This window comes from Protopterus annectens, chromosome 9.part0 (genome assembly GCF_019279795.1).
Source record: "Protopterus annectens isolate FY-2018-M chromosome 9.part0, PAN1.0, whole genome shotgun sequence".
Lineage (NCBI taxonomy): Eukaryota > Metazoa > Chordata > Ceratodontiformes > Protopteridae > Protopterus > Protopterus annectens.
Window position 1 is genome coordinate 1,943,388,816 of NC_056743.1, and position 21,403 is coordinate 1,943,410,218.

At 42.7% G+C, this 21,403-nt stretch overlaps 1 protein-coding gene across 1 annotated transcript in view; it reads left to right on the top strand.

Annotated features, from left to right (window-relative positions):
- FBXW9 (F-box and WD repeat domain containing 9) overlaps positions 1-21,403 on the top strand; it is an 869,916-nt gene that overhangs the window by 151,695 nt on the left and 696,818 nt on the right. The window contains exon 4 of the mRNA XM_044082395.1: positions 10,858-10,986. Within this exon, the coding sequence (XP_043938330.1) occupies positions 10,858-10,986 (129 nt within the window). The remainder of the gene's footprint in view (positions 1-10,857; positions 10,987-21,403) is intronic.

Here is a 21,403-nt window from a genome sequence, read left to right on the forward strand (position 1 = left end):
TTAGCCACTGTTTAAGGTCATTCACTCCCACTGGAACATTGCTGGAACCATTAGCTTGGGGGCTGCCGGTTATATTAGCCCTTTGACTGGCAGTCAATAGGCAAACGGGTTTGCAGGAACTCATTCTCTGAAGAAGCCCCTTGACTATGTTGTTTACTTTAGCACTGAGTTCATGAACTAGTTGGGTTAGTAAGCCCACACTCTGGTGAAGTTTCTCCATGTCACTGTGCTCAGTCCCAGACATCCTATTCATATGTTTCTATATTTATATATATATATATATATATATATATATATATATATATATATATATATAGATATATCTCTCTATGGATCTGGGACTGTTGAATGAAAGTTCACTAGTCCGAATCTACAATACCCGAATGCACTTCAAAGAAAGTGCTTTCACCGAAAACTTTCATTAAAGTCCGTTCAAAAAAAAAAAAAAAAATCTTCTGTTATGTAGGGGGCTGTGCCTGCCACACACCCCCTACTTTTATATTCTCACTCTGAGGTCCCACTACAGTGGGGAAAAGGGAATTCTCCCTTACCCACACCATAGTGCGACCGGCACAATCAGCATACATAACCGAAAGTGCTGCTTTGGTGAACAGCACTTTTGGTTATGTATGTTTGGTGATTTTTGCTTCGGCAGAAAGTGCCGTTGGGGATCTGTATGGATCCTATATATATATATATATATATATATATATATATATATATATATATATATATATATTTTTATGATACTTTTAGAAACTTTGCATTTGTCATGTGTGTTGATTATCAACTATTTTCATATTAAATGTTTTTAGAGAGAATGTATAGGTGAAAGTCAGGTTACATATATTTTTTTACAGTTTTACTCTTTTTCCCTTTTATGTCATAGATTGGATAATGCTTTTATTAATTTCATTGGATAATGCATCAAGGGTGGGGTATTTAAGAATGCTGGATGCTATATGTTTTTGTGATTCTGATGAAGTTACATATATGAAAGCGCTTGATCAACCTTATTTTTGTGGATTAATAAACACTTTGGACATTACTCCGGTGTGGCCGGTCTTCGTTTCTGGACCTATCCTGTTCCTGAGTGTTGTTTGGACATATGAGAGTTATTTTTTTTTTTTTTTTGGCTGACAGGTTTTTACAGTCAGTTAATGAAAGTAAACATTGTGCTATTATGTACCTGTCTGGTAATTGCTTTTATTGACTATAAACTGATTAGGCTCGGTTATAATTTCCACCCGAGGGTGGAACATCCACTACCCTACCTTCACTTCCCACCCACCTTCTCTTACGCTACCAGTGGCATACCTAGCATATTTGACACCCCGAGCAGAATTTTTTTATTTTAACCACCACTGCCCCCACCCACTCCCATGGATATTTTTTTCTAACAGCTCCTCCTCTGGGACAAATGTTTTTAGTAATAATAATGAAATGAAACAAAATAATGTACAGCAAGGTGCAAGCTAGCAGCAGTGATCAAATCCTCAAAATACTCAGCCATGCTACAGAAAGCCTTGTCCCAAACAAATAACTAGTGCCAGATTTATGTACTAAAGTTAAATGTCAAAAATGTATGGTAGTCTCCATTGAAAAGCTGAGTACAACATTGACAACACAGCCCTAAGAGCCGACCCAGTAGTTCAGGATTTGAAAACTTATGTGGACAGTTGACCCCAAATTCTGTTAAGAACAGATCAAGATGAAACAAATGTATGGACATTCTGAAAAATTGGGAAAAGTTTCAATGTGGTTTTACAAGTACAGCGCCCAGAGAGAGAGAGAATGTTGTTGTTGTCGTTCAGCTTTTCCCGGTTAGGGGTCGCCACAGTGGAACTCCGGTCCACTAATGATTGGCAGTAGATTTTGACGAACACTGAGGTGCCAACTCAGTGTTTAACCTTCAACGAAGGCACGCCCTTTTACGCATGTCTTTCGAATGCCCACCGAACCACGGGGAGGACATGCAGACTCCACACAGAAGGCACTCCCCCCACACCAGCCGGGAATCGAACGGGAGAACCTCTTGCTGTGAGGCAACAATGCTACCACTGCACCACAATGGATTCCACCCAGCGAGAGAATAACGATTGTAAAATATTTCATGCAGATGCACACTAGTCATGTAAAGGCAGACTATATGCTAAGCAAACAATATGAGAGTAACTTGCAGACCAAACATATTAGGCAAATACAAGAACAGTCTGTAAAACCGGGGACAGTTTTAATTGCGTTTCATATAAGGTGGCCACCTTTCGTTGTGGTGTAACCTATACCAAGGCCACACCCCTTGGACCTCGTATAACCCCGCCCTTCTCCCGCCCATGTACCACCCATTTTGTGGTGTCACTGTCATGTCAAATGAGGAAAAATTCCCTCTTTTTTCCATTCCCGATGCCTTCTTTCTGTTGATTTGCTATGCTTTTCTGTAACAAAGCATAATAATTCTGCTAATTTAACAAACTCCAGTAGTCTGCTTCTTTTTTTGAAACAGAGTACCGGAGTTTATACAGTGTTTTCAGGACCACCAGATAATTGGGTTAATTTCCAGACAGTCTGGAAAAAAAATGGATAGATGGCAAAGCTAATTTCATACAATATTCTAATTCATTTCACACGAAGGCACAATAGCCATTATGCCTGACTTTAAACTGAGCACCAGTTATTTCGTCAACAACACTGCTAACCGCCCCTTCCTAGAAAAAAGCATAAATATTCCAATTTATTTCACACAAATGCACACAAGTCAACATTTAATATAATACGAAAAGTACAAAGTTACTGCCAACCCCTCCCCAAAACTAGCATAAATATTCAGATTTATTCACACAAATGCATAAATAATCACAAAGTAAATAAATAAATACATAAATAAAAATAAAATAAATACATGCACCTTAAAAGTGGAGTTTGAACTGACTAAGTGAAAAGGATACTCATCCACAGCACAGCTGGTCAACCCCCCCAAAAAAGGATAAAAATATTCCAATTTATTAGCACAGCTATTGACTTGTCAACCTTAATGGCAGAAATTTAAGCTAAGCAAGTGAAAGGGGAAGTTACTTTAATCCATATCTCAGCTAGCTACCCCAACCCCACCAATACAAAAAGAGGGCAGATGAGTACAATGAAAAGAAAGAAAGAACTTAAATATTCGATTTCAAAATATTTAAACAAATGTGCACATGTAGACACGCACACACAGAAAAGCCAAATTTAGAATATTTAAACACACACACACACACACACACACACACACACACACACACACACACACACACACACACACAGACACACTCTAGCTTCTTCACCATTGGCCCTCCAGCTCTCCAAAAATAAGAAAAAAAATCTGGTTATGTTCACTTTACAAAATGCTTACCTTCAGTCCAGTAGTCTACGATGCCCTGGATTATTTACTTGCTGTGATTATTCCAGTTCTTTTTCCACTCCAAAACTCTGTGCTACATTGTGCTGCTGTACAACTAGAAGGCTTCTCTTAATTTTAAAAATAACCATGGTTCTCTCTGATCTTTTCTGTACTTTCCTCTAATTTGTTACCATGTTTTCACATATAGATGCATGGGCACATGGATGCACACACGAGGAGGAAAGAAAGCATTTATTTCAGAGCTGGATCATATTTTTATCCAATTAAAGTTTTGGACTGGAGTGGACTGAGTTCTTGTTGGTCTGTTTTTGGCACCTCTACATTGCACTTTGGTTTTATAGAGCTAGATAATTGCCAAATAGGGCCCTAGGCAGGGTTATGAATGCCACACACACACACCGGCAGCCATTCCAGTGTCCCGTTACTTGGCTGATGTTCTTCATGTTTCACTGTTGCAGTCATCACACTTGGGTTATCTGCCTGCAGGTAGCCCTCAGTCGGCCCGAATACCAGAGACTTAGTATTTCTGCGTTGGATGCTGTCACTACAGGACTGACATCAGATCGTCAGGGGTATAAAAACAGGCAGCCGGCACCATTACATCAGTCTTTCTTGCCGAGGATCCTGAAGCAGAAGCAGTTCGCAAGTGCCAGTTGGCTGCTACCTGAATTTTCATTTACGAATTAAATAATCCTGAAGTCTTCTAAAGCTAAGTACTCCATTGGGGATCCTTTTTTCTTACTCTAACCAATGTCAGAAAAAGTTAACAGTTGTCTAGCCTGTGGAAAGCAAATACCTCACAGAGGTTTTCATTCTTACTGTGTCACCTGTTTAGGCCCAGACCACAGCGTACCTTACTGTCGGTTTTGTGCCTTGTTTAACGCCTGAACCATTTGTCGTCGGGCTCTCTTTGCCACTAAATTCTTTCACTCTCAATCTCCGTACTCTGAAATGGCTACGGTAAGCCATCTGACTACCGATATTCCGAAAAAACGTAAGGATAAAGACAGAGACAGACTGCATAGGTCCAAAGCTGCCAACGATGCTTCCGTTAAGCTAGTCGCCAGTCCACCGGTACTCGGTGAGGTACTTTCACAGCCCCTGATGCCCGCTTCAGTGGATTCGCAGGCCTCTACCAAGACCCATTCGGAGTCCGATATGCCATGAGACTCTTCTTCGACTATGGAACCTGCGGATGTTTCTGCCTTGGATGGGTTCGGAGCCGCTGTGCAGGCACCGGCTTCTGAGGCAGTTCTTCGCTTAACTGATGTTCGACTCAAACCGACAACTTCTTTTTTAACCAAAACTACCGAGTTTCTTAGGCCCAGAGTACGCACTACGCCTAGAAAACCAACAACCAAAGCGCATGCACCTGCTCCCATGCCACAAAAACAGATGCTAAGAATGGCAAAAGATCTTATTACGCTGATTAGGGGAAGTCAGCCTTCCCCTGCTAAGAGAAAGAGACCAGTCCCCTACAGCTTCTACAGACCAGGAGTCCGATGACTCTGAGATTTCTGATTATGAAACATGCCCTTATCTGCTTATGAGGATTCAGATGCAGAGGAATCCATTCCCTCTGCCTCCCCTCCAGAGGATTTTTCTTTTGATGTAACCTTGCATACCTTAAGAGAGCATTTCCACCGGGAATGCCAAGACTATCCCCAGTCCAAAAAGAGACTCAGAAAATTCCTCAAGTTGCCACAGCACAGGCCTTTAGCAATACCCCTGTCCTGAATGTTTTGATGATGTTTTTATGGAATCCAATCTTACTCCTGACACTTTACCTCCTGCCCCTAGGAAACCAGACAGGTATTACAGAGTACCTGGCACTCACAAATTTATTTTCAAGAATCCTACTGCTGACCCAGAGATAATTTCCCAGTGGCCTAAAGGTATCAAGGCTACTACTGCCAAGAATCCCACCCCTTCAGACAGGGATTCCAGTGCTTTGGACAGATGGGGTAAGAAGGTATATACCTCTGCAACTCTTGCTATTGGGGCATTGAATTGTCAGTTTCACATGCTGAAGTACCAGCAGCATATTATGGAAGTTATTAAACAAAAAGTGGCAACCTTTACAGACTGTGCAGAAAATAAAGAATTGCAGGAGCTTAGCACTCTGCAAGCCAAGTCAGTAAGCATACTTTGCAGTGTGGCTTTGATGCTCTAGAAGCATCTTGCCGGGCATCAGTCACTGGATCTGTACTGAGAAGTCATGCTTGGCTCAAGGAGCAAACCTTGCCAGACCATGTCAAATCAAAGTTACTAGACGCTCCTTTAAACAAGGACAGTTTATTTGGTACCAAAGCAGAAGAGGTTCTTAAAAAGATGGAAGAAAAATCTAAGTCTATGCAGACTGTTAAAGAATTCTTACATGTGCAACCCCTAGATTCAGTAGGCATTGCCCTTCCAAACACTGGTCCTTTCCAGCCCCCTCCAGGCCTTCTCAAACCAGACCCAGGGGAAACAGACCACCCAGACTACAGTCTCAAGGTATGCAGATATCTAAGCAATGGAGTGCCCCCACCCCCAAAGCAGGGAGTGGTAAGCCACCTCCTTATGGAAGAAACTCACAAGGACTTCTTTACTCCACTCCACATCCCTTATTGCTTGTGCCCCTAGGAGGAAAATTTGCCCTTCATGCAAAAAATTGGATGTCCATCATACAGGATTGGTGGGTCCTCAACATTGTATCCCAAGGGGTACAAATTTTCTTTCCATTCACTGCCAACCCCAAGCGGGTTTCCAGACCTTCCTCCAAACCAGTGGGCAGAGGCTCAAAGCCAAGTAGCTTCATTGCTCAATATCAGAGCTATTCAGCCAGTTCCAGTAGAACAGAGGGGTCAAGGATTCTACTCCAGACTATTCCTGGTACCCAGGAAAGAGGGCTCTTGGTGCCCAATTCTGGATCTTTCAATTCTCAACACCTTCCTGGAGGTACCAAAATTCAAAATGCTTACTCTGCAGCAACTTCTTGCCATGCTAGCCAAGGATGCCTGGTTAGTCACCCTAGACTTAAAAGAAGCCTATCTACACATCCCCATAAGGGAGTCATGCAGGAAGTATCTACGTTTCAGGACAGGATCTATGCATTATCAGTTCTCTGCACTTCCCTTTGGCTTATCTACTGCACCCAGAGTTTTCACAAAATGCCTGGCTCCAGCCATTGCATACTGCAGGCAGAGAAATATCCAAATTTTCCCATACTTGGATGACTGCCTGATTCAGGCGGACAGTCAGGAATTGCTGTTGCAGCACCTGACATTTGTGAAACACCTTCTCACTTCCTTGGGGTACACCATCAACGAAAAGAAATCAAAACTGATACCCAGTCAAAAGGTTGTATTCCTGGGAGCAAGCTTGGACACAACATCCCAGATGACATTCCTCACATCAGAAAAACAAGTCTGTCTGACAGCCTACTTCAAACAAATGGCAACCAGAACCCAGCTATCTGCAAGAAAAATACTGCAGGCCCTAGGGTTCATGGCCTTATGTATACTGCTAATTCCATATGCAAGACTGCATATGAGGAAACGTCAATGGTACTTAAAAAGCCTTTGGTGCCAACATTCTCAGGACCTGGAAACAGTCATTCCTGTCATACCCTGTCTAAGGACAGAGTTCCTTTGATGGGCAGAAGCATGCTACCACAACAAGGGACTGCCCTTTTCTCAACCCCACTCCACCAAGACCCAAACCACAAATGCATCAGACTATGCCTGGGGAGCACACGTGGACGGCAAATGCATTCAGGGCCACTGGAGCCCAAGTCAAGTTCATCTGCACATCAACCAAAAAGAGATGCTAGCTGTGCAGAATGCCCTGACAGCTTTCAGATCCCTACTCTTTCAAGGACAACTGCTAATAAAAATAGACAACACCACAGTTATGTGGTGCATCAACAAGTGGGAGGAACCCACTCCTACCCACTCTGCAGGTTAGCCATGGCCCTGTGGCACATGGCCTTGTTCATGCAAGTCCATCTGCAAGCTCAATTCCTGCCAGGCAAACAAAACTCACTGCCAGACGACTTAAGCAGAAATATCCTAGACCCACATGAGTGGCAATTGGAAATCTATGCCTTTCCTCTTCTGCCCCTTCTCTCAAGAGTATTACTCAAGATAAGACAGGACAGACCAAGGGCAGTTCTGATTGCCCAAGACTGGCCACGCCAGCACTGGTACCCACTCCTGCGCAGCCTGTCACCGGTGCCACCCTGGCACCTACAACAGAGCCCAACCCTGCTCTGTCAGCATTAGGGACAGATTTTGCATCCACAACTGCAAACCCTAAATCTTGCATCCTGGCTTATTCCTTGAATTCTCCCCCAGTAACCCTAAGCAAGCAGGTGCTGGACATCATTCCTGAAGCTAGAAGACCCAGTGCAAGAAAATTCTATGCTAAGTGGAAAAGGTTCTGCTCCTGGATTCTATCTAAAGGAAAGGACACAACTCTGCCCTCCTTGCCTCTAATCCTGGATTACTTAGCAGATCTACTCCAGAAAGGCCTGTCCTTCTCCTCCACTGAAGATACATGCATCAGCCATTTCGGCTCATTACAACACTGAGCCACCTCTCTTCTTGCACCCTCTTGTCAAACAGTTCCTGAGAGGGGCAAACAACTTGAGAGCACCCACCCCTGCTTGGGACCTTAACTTTGTACTGGAAAAGCTCATGCTTCCCTCCTTTGAACCTGCTGCGTCAGCAGAGTTAAAATTCCTCTCTTGGAAAACGGCCTTGCTTCTGGTCATCACTTCAGCTAGAAGCATGTCTGAACTACAGGCACTTATGGCTGTGGAACCCTTCATTGTTTTCCATGCTGACCGGGTTTCCCTCAGGACTAACCCTTTCTTTATGCCTAAAGTGGTGTCCAGTGTGGCTCTCAACCAATCCCTCCATTTGCCAACTTTCTTCCCTAATCCTCAAAATAAAGGGGAAAGGATCCTGCACTCCTTGGACTTGCACAGACAGCTCAGATTCTACTTTGATAGGACTAAGCCCTTCAGAAAATCTGACAAGTTACTAGTCAGCTTTGCAACAGGGGCAGAGGGCAAGGCTCTTGCCAAACAAACAATTTCCAAATGGATAGCAGACTGCATCCATTCCTGCTACAAGCACCATGGGAAACCAACCCCTCAGGGGGTCAGAACACATTCCACTAGGGCAACATCTACCTCTACAGCATTTCTCAGGGGTGTCCCTACCAGAGACATCCTGGAAGCTGCCATCTGGAGTTCAGTACACACCTTCACCAAGCATTACCACCTGCCTATCTTTTCCAAATCTAAGGCAGGTTTTGCAACAGCAGTCCTGCAAGGCATACTAGCCAGCCCTAACTCTTCTTGACTCCCTCCACCCTTCTTCAGCTTTGGGAATCCATCCGAGTGTGATGACTGCAACAGTGAAACACGAAGAACATAGTACAGTTGTGTACACTTACCATAAATGTAGATGTTCGAGTGTATTCATTGTTGCAGTCTTGGTTTCCCTCCCTCCAGCCCCCTATTTTTTCTCTCTCTCCTCCCTATGCCTATTACTCACCCCTTTCAGGGGTATTGCTGTTGGTATTTACTTTTTACTGGTGGTGTTTTCCCCACCATAACTTAGCTCCCTATTTGGGGGGCTCCTGATATTTGGGGCAAGAAAAACTGATGTAATGGCATCGGCTGGCTGTTTTTATATCCCTGACGATCTGATGTCAGTCCTGGAGTGACAGCATCTGACGCAGAAATACTAAGTCTCTGGTATTTGGGCCAACTGAGGGCTACCTGCAGGCAGATAACCCAAGTGTGATGACTGCAACAGTGAATACACTTGAACATCTACATTTATGGTAAGTGTACACAACTGTACTTTCTGACTCCCACAAACATACAGGCTAACAGACATCTCATGTTGTTGTTCCCTTAGAAGCCACCATCACAGTAATACACCGGAAAGCAGTTATCCTTTTTATTTCTTAACATTTCCACCACTAGAATTGGACACATTTGCTGGTGAGCTGCCAACCATTCTTTTGATTTCCTATTAGCTCTACCAATGGATGATCACCAAGTTCATACAAATTAGCTTCTAACTACTGCTTGGATACTCAGGTTCCTGCTAAGAATACAGCTTTCTGCACAGCTCCTGTCAACTGGCAAAGATACACTACTGCTACGCATCTTCTCATTAGCGTTGCCTCATCTTCAGATCCTTCTAAGTATCCTCCCATTAGTGTTGCCTCATCTTCAGATCCTGCTACGTATCCTCCCATTAGCGTTGCCTCATCTTCACATCCTGCTATGCATCCTCCCATTAGCATTGCCTCATCTTCAGATCTTCCCACGCATCCTCATCTTCAGATCATGCTATGCATCTTCCTGTTAGCGTTGCCTCATCTTCAGATCCTCCTACGCATCCTCCCATTAGCATTGCCTCATCTTCAGATCTTCCCATGCATCCTCCCATTAGCGTTGCCTCATCTTCAGATCCTGCTACGCATCCTCCCATTAGCATTGCCTCATCTTCAGATCTTCCCACGCATCCTCCCATTAGCGTTGCCTCATCTTCAGATCCTGCTACACATCCTCCCATTAGCGTTGCCTCATCTTCAGATCCTCCTACTCATCCTCCCATTAGTGTTGCCTCATCTTCAGATCCTCCTATGCATCTTCCCATTAGTGTTGCCTCATCTTCAGATCCTCCTACGCGTCTTCCCATTAGCATTGCCTAATCTTCAAATCCTGCTATGCATCTTCCCGCCTCATCTTCAGATCCTGCTATGCATCCTCCTGTTAGCGTTACCTCATCTTCAGTTCCGCTACGCATCCGTCCATTAGCATTGCCTCATCTTCAGATCCTGCTACACATCCTCCCATTAGTGTTGCCTCATTTTCAGATCCACCCTACATTTGTTTTTGTTTTATTGTACCAGTTTTTTCTGCTTAGTACCGCAAGGCAGCATTACCTTACAACACCCCATGCAAGTGCACACCCTGCAAAAAAATGGAGATGTAGTCCAGCTTTGTGATGCCTAGTTAAAGTCATGTCCAGTACTTGAAAATAAATATTTCATCTGCTGTGACTAGCTAAACACAATGTCAGGCTTTTGATTCATTTTTGTGATCTCACCTACGTAGTATTGATAATTATTATTTATCTTTTAGTTGGCACAGTTGAGTAGCAGCGTGGTGGCTGGAGCCAGGAGAGGGATGTTGCAGCTATTAATCAGCAATTGTTGCTTATTGTTCAGAAATTAAAATATATTCACAAAGATATTAAGATACTGTAGGAGTATTTTTTCAGTAACACAGGCAGCTTCATTTTTCATTCAACTTGCTCAAGGTATAAGAATGACTTGTAACACAAGGAACTTCAGAGTTTGTTTTACCTACAGTTTGTCCGCACTTTCTGCCATCCTTATTCTTCAGAGACTTCTGTACTTACAGTAAACTTTTTGGTGTTTTGTGCCAGGAAGGAAGAGTCTGCATCTCTGGTTCTCGAGACCGTAATGTAAATGTCTGGGATCTGAGTAGGCTGGGGCAGCCTGATGAGAAGGTGTTGGTGAAAACTTTGGGAGATCCACCAAATGGAACACACAAGGTACTCTTACCAGTTTACTATTTCTAATGTTTTTCTTTTCTTACTGCTTGTAAGTAATGTTGGCCATTAGGTAAGGAAACACTGAACTGTAGCTTTAAAACCACTGGTTTTGTTTTGGTTTACAACTGGATGCTTTCTATGCAGAGTCAGTCTCCATAACTTCTCCGTGTTTGTATACATTTCTCCAAATGCTCTGTTTACCTCCTACATTGTGAATGTATGTCTAAGTGAGCTGACAGTCCTCTAATGCACCTGTAAGTGTATGCATGCAATGTGTGAGAGAATGTGAGCAAACCTCTTGCAAGGGGTTAGTGTCCAGTTCAAGATTTGTAATCTGCCTTAGGTCCACTCAGTGCCTGGATAGATTCTGGCTTTTGCATGACCTTCAGTAAGACTTCATGAATGTGTGCTTGTGGGTCTACTTCACTGACCGAAGTCCCATTTCACCATTTCACTAAGACCAAATCACCTAAACTTCAAAACACTGACAACTCATTTCACTGAATCTCATTTCACCGACAGCTTAAAATGCTAAATTTCACAAGACTAAATGGAATACCACACACAAACAAACTCACATAACTAATGGCTGCCTCTTTCCACAAATTAAAAACCACTTATATGTCCTCTTAACAAAACCCAGACAATGTAAAACCAAACTAAGTGGGGGGCCACCCCCCATACCCCCAAAGCGGGGGGCTGTGCCCTCCACACTCCGCCCCAACTATATATACTAACTCCAGGTCGCACTACAGTAGGGAACAGGGCATATGACTTTTACTTGCCTCACAGTACTCTACACACTGCCACATCAAGTCTATAGCTTACAATTCAGTGAAATGAGATTCAGTGAAATGAGTTGTCAGTGTTGTCAACTTCAGGTGATTTGGTCTCAGTGAAATGAATGTCAGTGAAATAGGATTTCAGTGAAGTGAAGTAGACCCGTGCTTGTACATCTTGTTTTAGGAACCTGAATCCCAGCTTGTAATGCCAGCTGCAGCTGTTAAGTGGCCCTCATTGATGGAGTTTGTTCCCTTACTGAATAACTTTGCAGGTATTCTCCCCTGCTTTTCTGAAACCTTTACCTTGCATCCCCACATTTTTCATGTTTCTGCATTTCACCCTTCCTGTGGTTCTTTAGGTCTGCAGTTATCTAATTTTGATGATGATCAGTTTGTACTGTCTGAAGCACTCCTTTCTGTTGCTTTTTACATTGAACCTTTGGAAGAAGACCCCCAGGCATGTGGGTTTAACAGTTATTATTAAACATCCTGTGTCAGCTTACTGAGGTTAGGGAGTGATTTATTGCACAGCCAGAAGGCCATATCAGTTTTATTGCAAATGGTTTCCCGGCCATCTGCTCTGAAAGAGACATGCCACAAGTACTCAACAGTTACTATTTCAACCATCCCACTAGTGTTCCTTGCTCACTACCCAACCAAGATCACCATTGTCACCAGATAGGAGCCTCTACACAATTGGGCCAACTGGATATTGTACATTTTATCTTGATGAGCCGGCAGATTTCAGATCTGGAAATGTGTGTCCATAATAGTAGTCTGATTACTGTAACTGCCCCACTATTTATTTGTTTATTTATTTTTTGCACTTTAATTGTCTAATAGTCTTGGAGCTTTAATCGTATGTGGCAGTCTATTTCATCTCATTACAGTTTAAGTCTTACTCGTGTATATTTTATCTTCAGTCCAAGCTAGTAATTACTTAAAAGTAGCTTTACTTCCCCTAGTTTCATAACTGGGACTAATTATGTATACCCAAGTATGTCACCTTAACCATTCACTGTGCAGTTTACAACAGCACTGTATGATCTGCATTGCATATACTGGGCACCAGAGAAAAAAATAGGCTTAACCATTTTAGCCTTTGTTGTACGTTAGGTTTTGCAGACCTCTTGATGTTCTTCATGTTTCACTGTTGCAGTCATTACATTTGGGTAATCTTCTGGCAGGTTGCCCTCAGTCTGCCTGAATTCCAAAGTCTTAGGTCCTGCATCGGTTGCTGTCTCCTCTTCCATGACGTCAGGTCGTCAGGGGTATGAAACAAGCAACCAACGCCATTTTCTTTCATCTTTCTTGCTGCGCGGTGCCCGAAGCAGAAGCATTTCACAAATGCCGGTTGGCCAACTCCTGAAATATTCAAGTTTGAGTTTCAGAACCGAAGTCTTCACTAAAGCTAAGTACCCCGTTGGGGAAACTTTTTTTTCTTGCTCCATACTGATGTCAGAAAAAGTTAATAATTGTATTACTTGTGGGAAACAGATACCTCATAAGGATTTCCATTTATATTGTATTCCTTGCCTAGGCCCTGATCACAACATGCCTGGCTGTCGGTTTTGTGCTAGATTTAACCAGCGCACTGTTAAACGTCTGTATAATTTTGCCTCAAAGTATTTTGGAAACAGATTTAACTACCCAGAAATGTCGTCGGATAGCAATCTGACTACTGGAGTACATAAAAAGCACAAAGAAAAGGACAGAGAGAGACAGTCTAGGTCCAAGACCGACGACAAAGCTTCTCCTAAGCCAGTCACCGGTTCACCGGTACTCAGTGAGGCACTTTCGCAGCCCCTCATACCTGCTACTTTTGAGTTGCAGGCCCCTACCGACACTCATGTGGAGACCAGCATGCAGCAAGATATTCAGAGTATTGGACCCATGGATGTATCTCCCTCGGATGGGTCTGGAGCCGTTGAGCAGGCACCGGTTTCTGAGGGTGTATTCAGGCTTCAACATTTTTATATCAAACCGACGACAGGTGCAAAACCAAAGACAAAAGCAACTTCTAAAACTAAAAAAACTGACGCATGAGCCATGGGCACAGGCCTCTATGCCTAAAAAACAGATGATCAAAATGGCTGAAGACCTAATTACCTTGATCAGAGATTCCCATCCCCCTCCAGATAAGAGGCCTAGGCAAGACATTGATTATGATTCTTCAGATCAGGTTTCTATTTCTTCTGATTCCTCTTCTGATCAGGAATTTATCTATACCTCCCTATGAGGATTTTGATGCAGAGGAGTCTGTACCATCTGCATCACCTCCTGAGGATTATTCATTTGGGGAAACCTTGCATACTTTGAGGGAGCATTTTCACTGGGAGAGTCAAGATTTCTCAGAATCAAAAAGAGGCTCAGGGATTTCCTTCTTCTCCCTCAGCACAGGCCTTTAGCCATACCCCCTGTTTTAGACATTGTGGATAATGTGTTTTCGGAGTCGTGTTTGATGCCGGATTCCTTGCCTCCGGCTCCCAGCAAGCCTGACAGATATTACAGGGTCCCTGACTCACACAAATTTTTATTTAGAAACCCTGCTGCTGACCTGAAACTATTTCACAGGGTCCAAAGGGAGTTAAAGCCTCAACAGCAAAAAATCCTACCCCCTCTGACAGAGATTCAAGGGTAATGGATAGATGGGGAAAAAAGGTTTATACATTTGCAACCTTGGCAATTAGGGCCTTAAACTGCCAGTTTCATATGCTCAAGTATCAACAACGTGTTATGGGATTGTTGAAACAGAAAATGATGTTGATTTCTGAATGTGCATTAAATAAAGAATTGCAGGAATTATTGCATGCAGCTGAACAGGTTGGAAAGTATACTTTGCAATGTGGTTTTGATTCCTTAGAGGCCTCCTGCAGGGCCGCAGTTACTAGATCTGTGATTAGGAGGCATGCCTGGTTAAAGGAACAAAATTTGCCTGATCATGTTAAAGCTAAATTACTTGATGCACCTTTACAGCATGATACTCTGTTTGGTATTAAGACAGAAGAGGTTTTAAAGAAAATGGAAGACAAAGCTAAGTCTATGCAAACTGTAAAAGACTTCTTACAAGTGCAGCCACCAAGATTCAGTAGACACTGGCCTACAAAAAATTGGTCCTTTCCAGTGTCAGACAGAGCTCAAAGGGGGCAAATCCAGACGCCCTAAGGGTTCTAGATACCAGGCGTAAGATTCACACAGGCCAAAGCAATGGGGTGCTTCTACCTCCAAAGCTGGAGGAGATGAAGCACAAACCTACAGAAAGCAGTCCCAATGACTTTCCTCTGCCTTCACCAAGCACTTATTTATCTTTTGGCAGCACCCCTAGGGGGAAAATTAGCACTTTTTGGTCAAAATTGGCAGTTAATAACCCAGGACAAGTGGCTGCTAAACATAGTATCACAGGGATACCGATTCCATTTCCATACTCTGCCAATGGCAAACGGATGGCCAGATCTGCCAAAAAATCAATGGGCAGAGGCACAGAAACAGGTTACATCCCTCATGGATATGGGGGCCATTCAGCCAGTACCAGAACAGGAAAAAGGACAAGGTTTTTACTCAGGACTGTTCCTGGTACCCAGAAAGGACAAGGCCTGGCGGCCAATACTGGATTTATCGATTTTGAACACATACCTGGACATTCCAAAATTCAAAATGCTGACTTTGCAGCATATTCTGCCCATGCTGGGCAAGAATGCTTGGCTGGTGACATTAGACCTAAAAGAGGCATACCTGCATTTCCCAATAAGGCTTTCGTGCAGAAGATACCTCAGATTCAAGGCTGGCTCAATGCATTACCAATTCTCTTCACTGCCCTTTGGCTTATCTACTGCGCCCAGGGTCTTTACAAAGTGCCTGGCACCAGTGATTGCATTTTGCAGACAAAGAAGTATACAAATATATCCTTACTTGGACGACTGCCTCATTCAAGCAGAGAACCAGGACATTCTTCTTCAACACCTGGCATTTGTGAAAAGGCTTCTAACATGCCTAGGGTACACAATAAGCGAAAATAAATCACTACTGGTACCCTCTCAAAAGATAACATTCCTGGGTGCAAGTTTGATTGCAACTGCCCAGATGGCTTACCTCACGCCAGACAAGCAAAGGCAACTGACTACTTACTTCAAACTGATGGCAACAAAAACCCAGTTATCTGCAAGACTAATTCTGCAGGCTTTGGGCTTCATAGCATCCTACTGATTCCATCTGCAAGACTGCATATGAGGAAACTACAATGGTACCTAAAATGTTTATGGAGTCAACATTGTCACAGTCTGGAAACAATGATTCCTCTCATTCCCTGCCTACAACAGGAGTTTGTATGGTGGGCAAAGGCATGTCACCAAAACATGGGACGGCCCTTCACTCTACCCCCTGCCAGCCAAACCTTAACAACAGACGCATCAGATTATGCTTGGGGGGCCCACATGGCAGGAAGATGCATTCAGGGCATATGGACCCCAAAACAAATGCATCTACATATCAACCAGAAAGAGATGCTAGCTGTTCAAAATGCCCTGACAGCCTTCAAGGACGTACTTCATCTAGGACAACAACTGATAAAGATGGACAATACCACGGTCATGTGGTACATAAACAAGCAGGGGGGCATGCACTCATACCCCCTATGCAGATTACATCTTCAAGCTCAATTCCTGCCAGGAAAACAAAATGCTCTGGCAAATGAGTTAAGCAGAAACCTTATGGATCCTCATGAGTGGAAACTAGATCCACAAGTCTTCAGCATGATAACAAAGAAATGGGGGAGCCCAGACATAGATCTATTTGCCTCTCCTCAAAATTACCAATTGAAAAGATTCTGCACAAGGACTCATCATAGACGAGCATGGAAAGTGGATGCCCTATCCTTCAGTTGGAAAAACCTATCAGTTTATGCCTTTCCTCCTCTGCCTCTTCTTCTCAAGGTCCTTCTAAAAGTCCGACAAGAAAAGCTAAAGCTGATACTAATTGCCCCAGACTGGCCCTGCCAATACTGGTACCCAATCCTAAGGAACTTGTCTCAATACCCAGCTTGGACCTTACCTCAAGGACCTCAACTGTTGTCCCAGCAAAACTATCAGATCCTGCACAATCGACTCCAGACACTGAACCTGGCAGCATGGCTGATCATGTAGTTATGCAAACATCACCTGTCAGTAAAGCTGTGATGGATGTCATTTTGGAAGCCAGAAGGCCTAGTACTAGAAAATCTTATGCTGATAAATGGAAGAGATTCTGTGCTTGGAACCAAGCACAAGGAATTGATACAGCAGAACCAAATATTCCTCAGATATTACAATACTTGACTGAGATGCTTGACATAGGCCTATCTTTCTCATCAATTAAGATCCATGTCTCTGCCATCTCGGCTCATTACAATACAGAGCCACCAATCTTTTCTCATCCTTTACTAAAGCAGTATCTTAGAGGAGCCAAAAATTTAAGGCTTCCTAGAGATCACCAATACCTGCATGGGACCTCAATTATGTGTTGGAAAAGCTCACCCTGCCTCCATTTGAACTAGCTGCTACTGCTGATATAAAGTCCTTATCATGGAAAATAGCTCTGCTACTAGCAATTACTTCAGCAAGAAGAGTCTCAGAGCTACAGGCCCTCATGGCTGTGGAGCCTTTTATCATATTTTACCCAGACAGGGTGTCTCTGAGGACAAACCCAACATTTATGCCTAAGGTGGTTTCCAGTGTGGCTCTTAACCAAACTATTCATCTGCCAAACTTTTATCCAAATCCGCAGAACAAGGGGGAGAGAATTCTGCATTCCTTGGACGTACACAGACAGCTAAGATTCTACTTGAGCAGGACTAAAGCTCTAAGATAAACTTAGCAATTGCTAGTGACATATGCTACAGGATCAGAAGGAAAGGATATTTCAAAGCAGACTATTTCAAAGTGGATAAGTCACTGTATTTGTTTCTGCTACAAACCCGTGCCCAAGGGCATTATGTTTAATTCCACCAGAGCTGCAGCTACTTCAGCCTTTCTCAGAGGAGTACCAACCAAAGACATTCTAGAGGCTGCTACTTGGAGTTCTGTCGACACCTTTACAAAGCATTATCATTTGCCTCTCTACTCTAAGTCCAGGGCAGGCTTTGCCACTGCAGTACTGCAGGGCCTTATAGCCACACTTAATGCTGTTTAGCTCCAGCCTCCCAACCATAGCTTTGGGATTCTACCCAAATGTAATGACTGCAACAGTGAAACACGAAGAACATAGTACAGTTGTGTACACTTACCATAAATGTAGATGTTCGAGTGTATTCACTGTTGCAGTCCAGGTTACCTGCCCACCATCTCCCCTTTCATTCTGGAGTTTATCTTTCCTTCTCTATCTTCTACAACCTATGTGGTGTATTTGCTTGTAGATGAAGGTAAAGTTTATATTGATGCATGTATATATACTTGTTATACATATATATTTATGCTACCTTTTTGGGGGCACCTGACATCTGGGGCACGAAAAACTAAAGAAAATGGCGTTGGCTGCTTGTTTTATACCCCTGACGATCTGACGTCAAGGAAGAGGAGACAGCAACAGATGCAGGACCCAAGACTTTGGAATTCAGGCCAACTGAGGGCAACCTGCCAGCAGATTACCCAAATGTAATGACTGCAACAGTGAATACACTCGAACATCTACATTTATGGTACATATACACAACTGTACTTTTTTGGGAATCCCATTTGCTTTAAAGTAGGCAACTAGATCCTATTTCCATAATACAAAACAGGAATTTCAGTATGATTTCCATTTTAGTTTGAGATGTTTTATAGAGAAGTTAATACTTGCATGACTGCTTTGCTAAGTTTTAGACGTTTGCCAGTTTTTTCCAGTCTCCCTCCCTATCTAGCTGGAATACTTCATCTATGTTAGCCTTTACTTCGACAGGTAGGCTGCCCTTCCATTTCCTCCTCAGCTTGAGACTGAAAGCTTGATTGTGGGCTTCTTTACTTCATCCATTTTTTCCCCACACTTCTGCTCCTAACAGTCATTGCCTGCCTCCCCCACCATGTGTCACTGTGGAAACAGATGTCCCCCTCTAGCAGCCACATGTTGCATCTAATGTTTTAGGACTTAACCATAACACGCACTGCTGTTTTTCTAGTATGGTAACCCCAAAACAGATACAGCAATATGTTAGAAAAAATATAAGCTCATTAAAATGGAGACAAGATAGGTGGCCATAGATCTTGGTAAATAGTCTTCTACTACACACACCGCTCCACTCTAAGGACTGCAAGAACACAAGAAACGTCACAGGTTTGTATGCTTTCAGATACTGTTCACATATGGTGGTGGATGCCCAGAGGCATAATCCACATCTTATTTTGAGTCTGTCAGCTTCACTTTTATATAAATGCTTTATTATTAAAGCACCACTAATAAATATTAAAAAAGTAAAAATAATGTAAAAAGTAAAACTATCTCTAAAATGTATATTGAGTAAGTAGTAAAACAAGAATAAGAAATGGTGGTAATAAATAGTATACTGTATAAATAAACAATGATTGAAACTCTCTCTCCAATCAGAAATGGTGAATGACACTAATACAAATGATAAGTCAAGAATGTTCATCATTAATGATGACTGACTTCCAGGGAGAAGAAGCAGGGAGTGCCTCTCTGCTTAGCCAGAGTGGATTATCTCTCCCTAGGGAAGTTCCTGCAGCAGTAGCTTTAACTATATGGGGTTGTATCCTGCCAAGGATATACCAACTGGACAGCTTCCAAAGCTTCAAGGGCATCTTCTGTGCACCCAAACCATTAGTCAGCTGGAGCTGCACAAATTGTTTTATTGACTGCTATGTATGTGATTTTTAATAACTTTTAAACAGGAATATTATTTTTTATTTTTGTGGAAAAAGTTGTTAAAAGGAATTTAAAACTACTTTTTCAGTGGTAAATGTTATGTTTTGCTTTTGGGGATTGAGGTTATCGTTTTAAATGCTTTTTGATTTGTTTTTGGTAGAAAAGTAACTTTTTTTTACTACTTGCCTGTTTTACTGAATACTGCTGCCAGGCTTCCCTGGGAATCGGGCATCTCTTTTGGCTTTACTATGGAACAACCTACTGGTGCTTTAGTTATTTCTTCTAGCCACAAAAGAAGAAAATTAATAAATAGCATTTGCCTCAAGAGCAGACTTCTAAGTGCCTCAGCAGCAGATGGGTGACTCTGCAATGGCCATTTCTAGTTTTCCAGACCATTCATCTTTTTCCTTGGCTCCCTCTGGATAGTCCCTACAGCCATTATGGACTGGGTATTAGACAGGGTCTATATTATCTAATCGACTGCTTACCTTTTCGAACACCTAAACATTGACAACTAAGGGTTGAAAACTTACAATCTCGAATGGCCAGGTAAGCAGATTCTTCCATCGGGAAAGAATTTGCTTGACCATGCCACACTAACATAAAGTTCCAAGCCGTAAATAGTGCCCCCCCACAACCCCCCTAACTAAATATACCAACTCCAAGATTACATTACATTGGGGAAAGGACAAATTCCTGATAATGGCCAAGCAAATTCTTTCCCGATGAAAGAATTCACTTACCTGCCATTTGAGATTGTAAGTTTTCGACCCTGAGCTGTTGAGGTTTAGGCGTTTGACAAGCTAAGCAGTCAGTTAGATAATATAGACCCATTAGACATATCATCTGCAGCTGTTGGAGTGCCCTTGGTGGCTGAGGGAAAACCACTCTTGTTTGCCTTGGGAGAAGGAGCAGGAAATTTCTCTCTGCCTAGCCAGAATCAATTATCTGTCCCTGGGAAGTGATTGCTGGCAAAAGTGGGTCTGCTTCTTTAGAAATCTTTTTCCCTGTCTGAATTACTCTGGGCAGGAGTGATATATTGGTCTTAGCTCAAGGTTTAGTTCAGGCTCTTGACCCTTCCTGTCCAGCTGTTTCTGACAAGAGAAGAGAGATTTTTCATTTTCTGAAGCGGTTCAAGATTTTGAAACACAGCTGTATTTGTTAGGTATTTCCAACGACTGCCATTTTGTTTCTGGCCATCTGGCTAGGGACAATATTCAGACAACACAATTGGCTAATATTATTTTTCTTTTTCTCTTTTCAGATGTGTATTTTTAGCATTAATCATCATCATTGACATTGTTTTTCACATTTTTTCTACATAGGATCTTAGTAGCTAGTAGCTTCAACTGTCCCCACCTCTATCAGTTCAGTGGCACTCCTATGTTTTTGACATTCATGCCTGACTGCTGCACATACCTCTCAACCACTTAGTGTAGGAAATCTTGACAAAGCCTAAAATAACAGGGTGAGAAAGGCCCAAAAATAAGGACAGATTTAAAAATATTGCATTTATAAACTTAGAAAGTTGCTAGAATAGCAGGATTTGTATTAGCATGCGTTTTCTGAAGAATATGAATCTGAAACTAAAATGTATGTTATTATTTAGTGACTTAAATCCTCAGTGATTTGCCAGAAAGCCACAAATTTTATGAAGAACAGACCAAAAATTATGGTCCAAAAATCTGAACATTGTGCGAAAATCTGGACAGTTGAGAGGTATGCTCCCCAGTGGTGAATACATGTTCCAAACTTCCCTCAGCCTCAGTCACCATGGCTGCTTCAGTCTCAGACAGAGGGTGGGG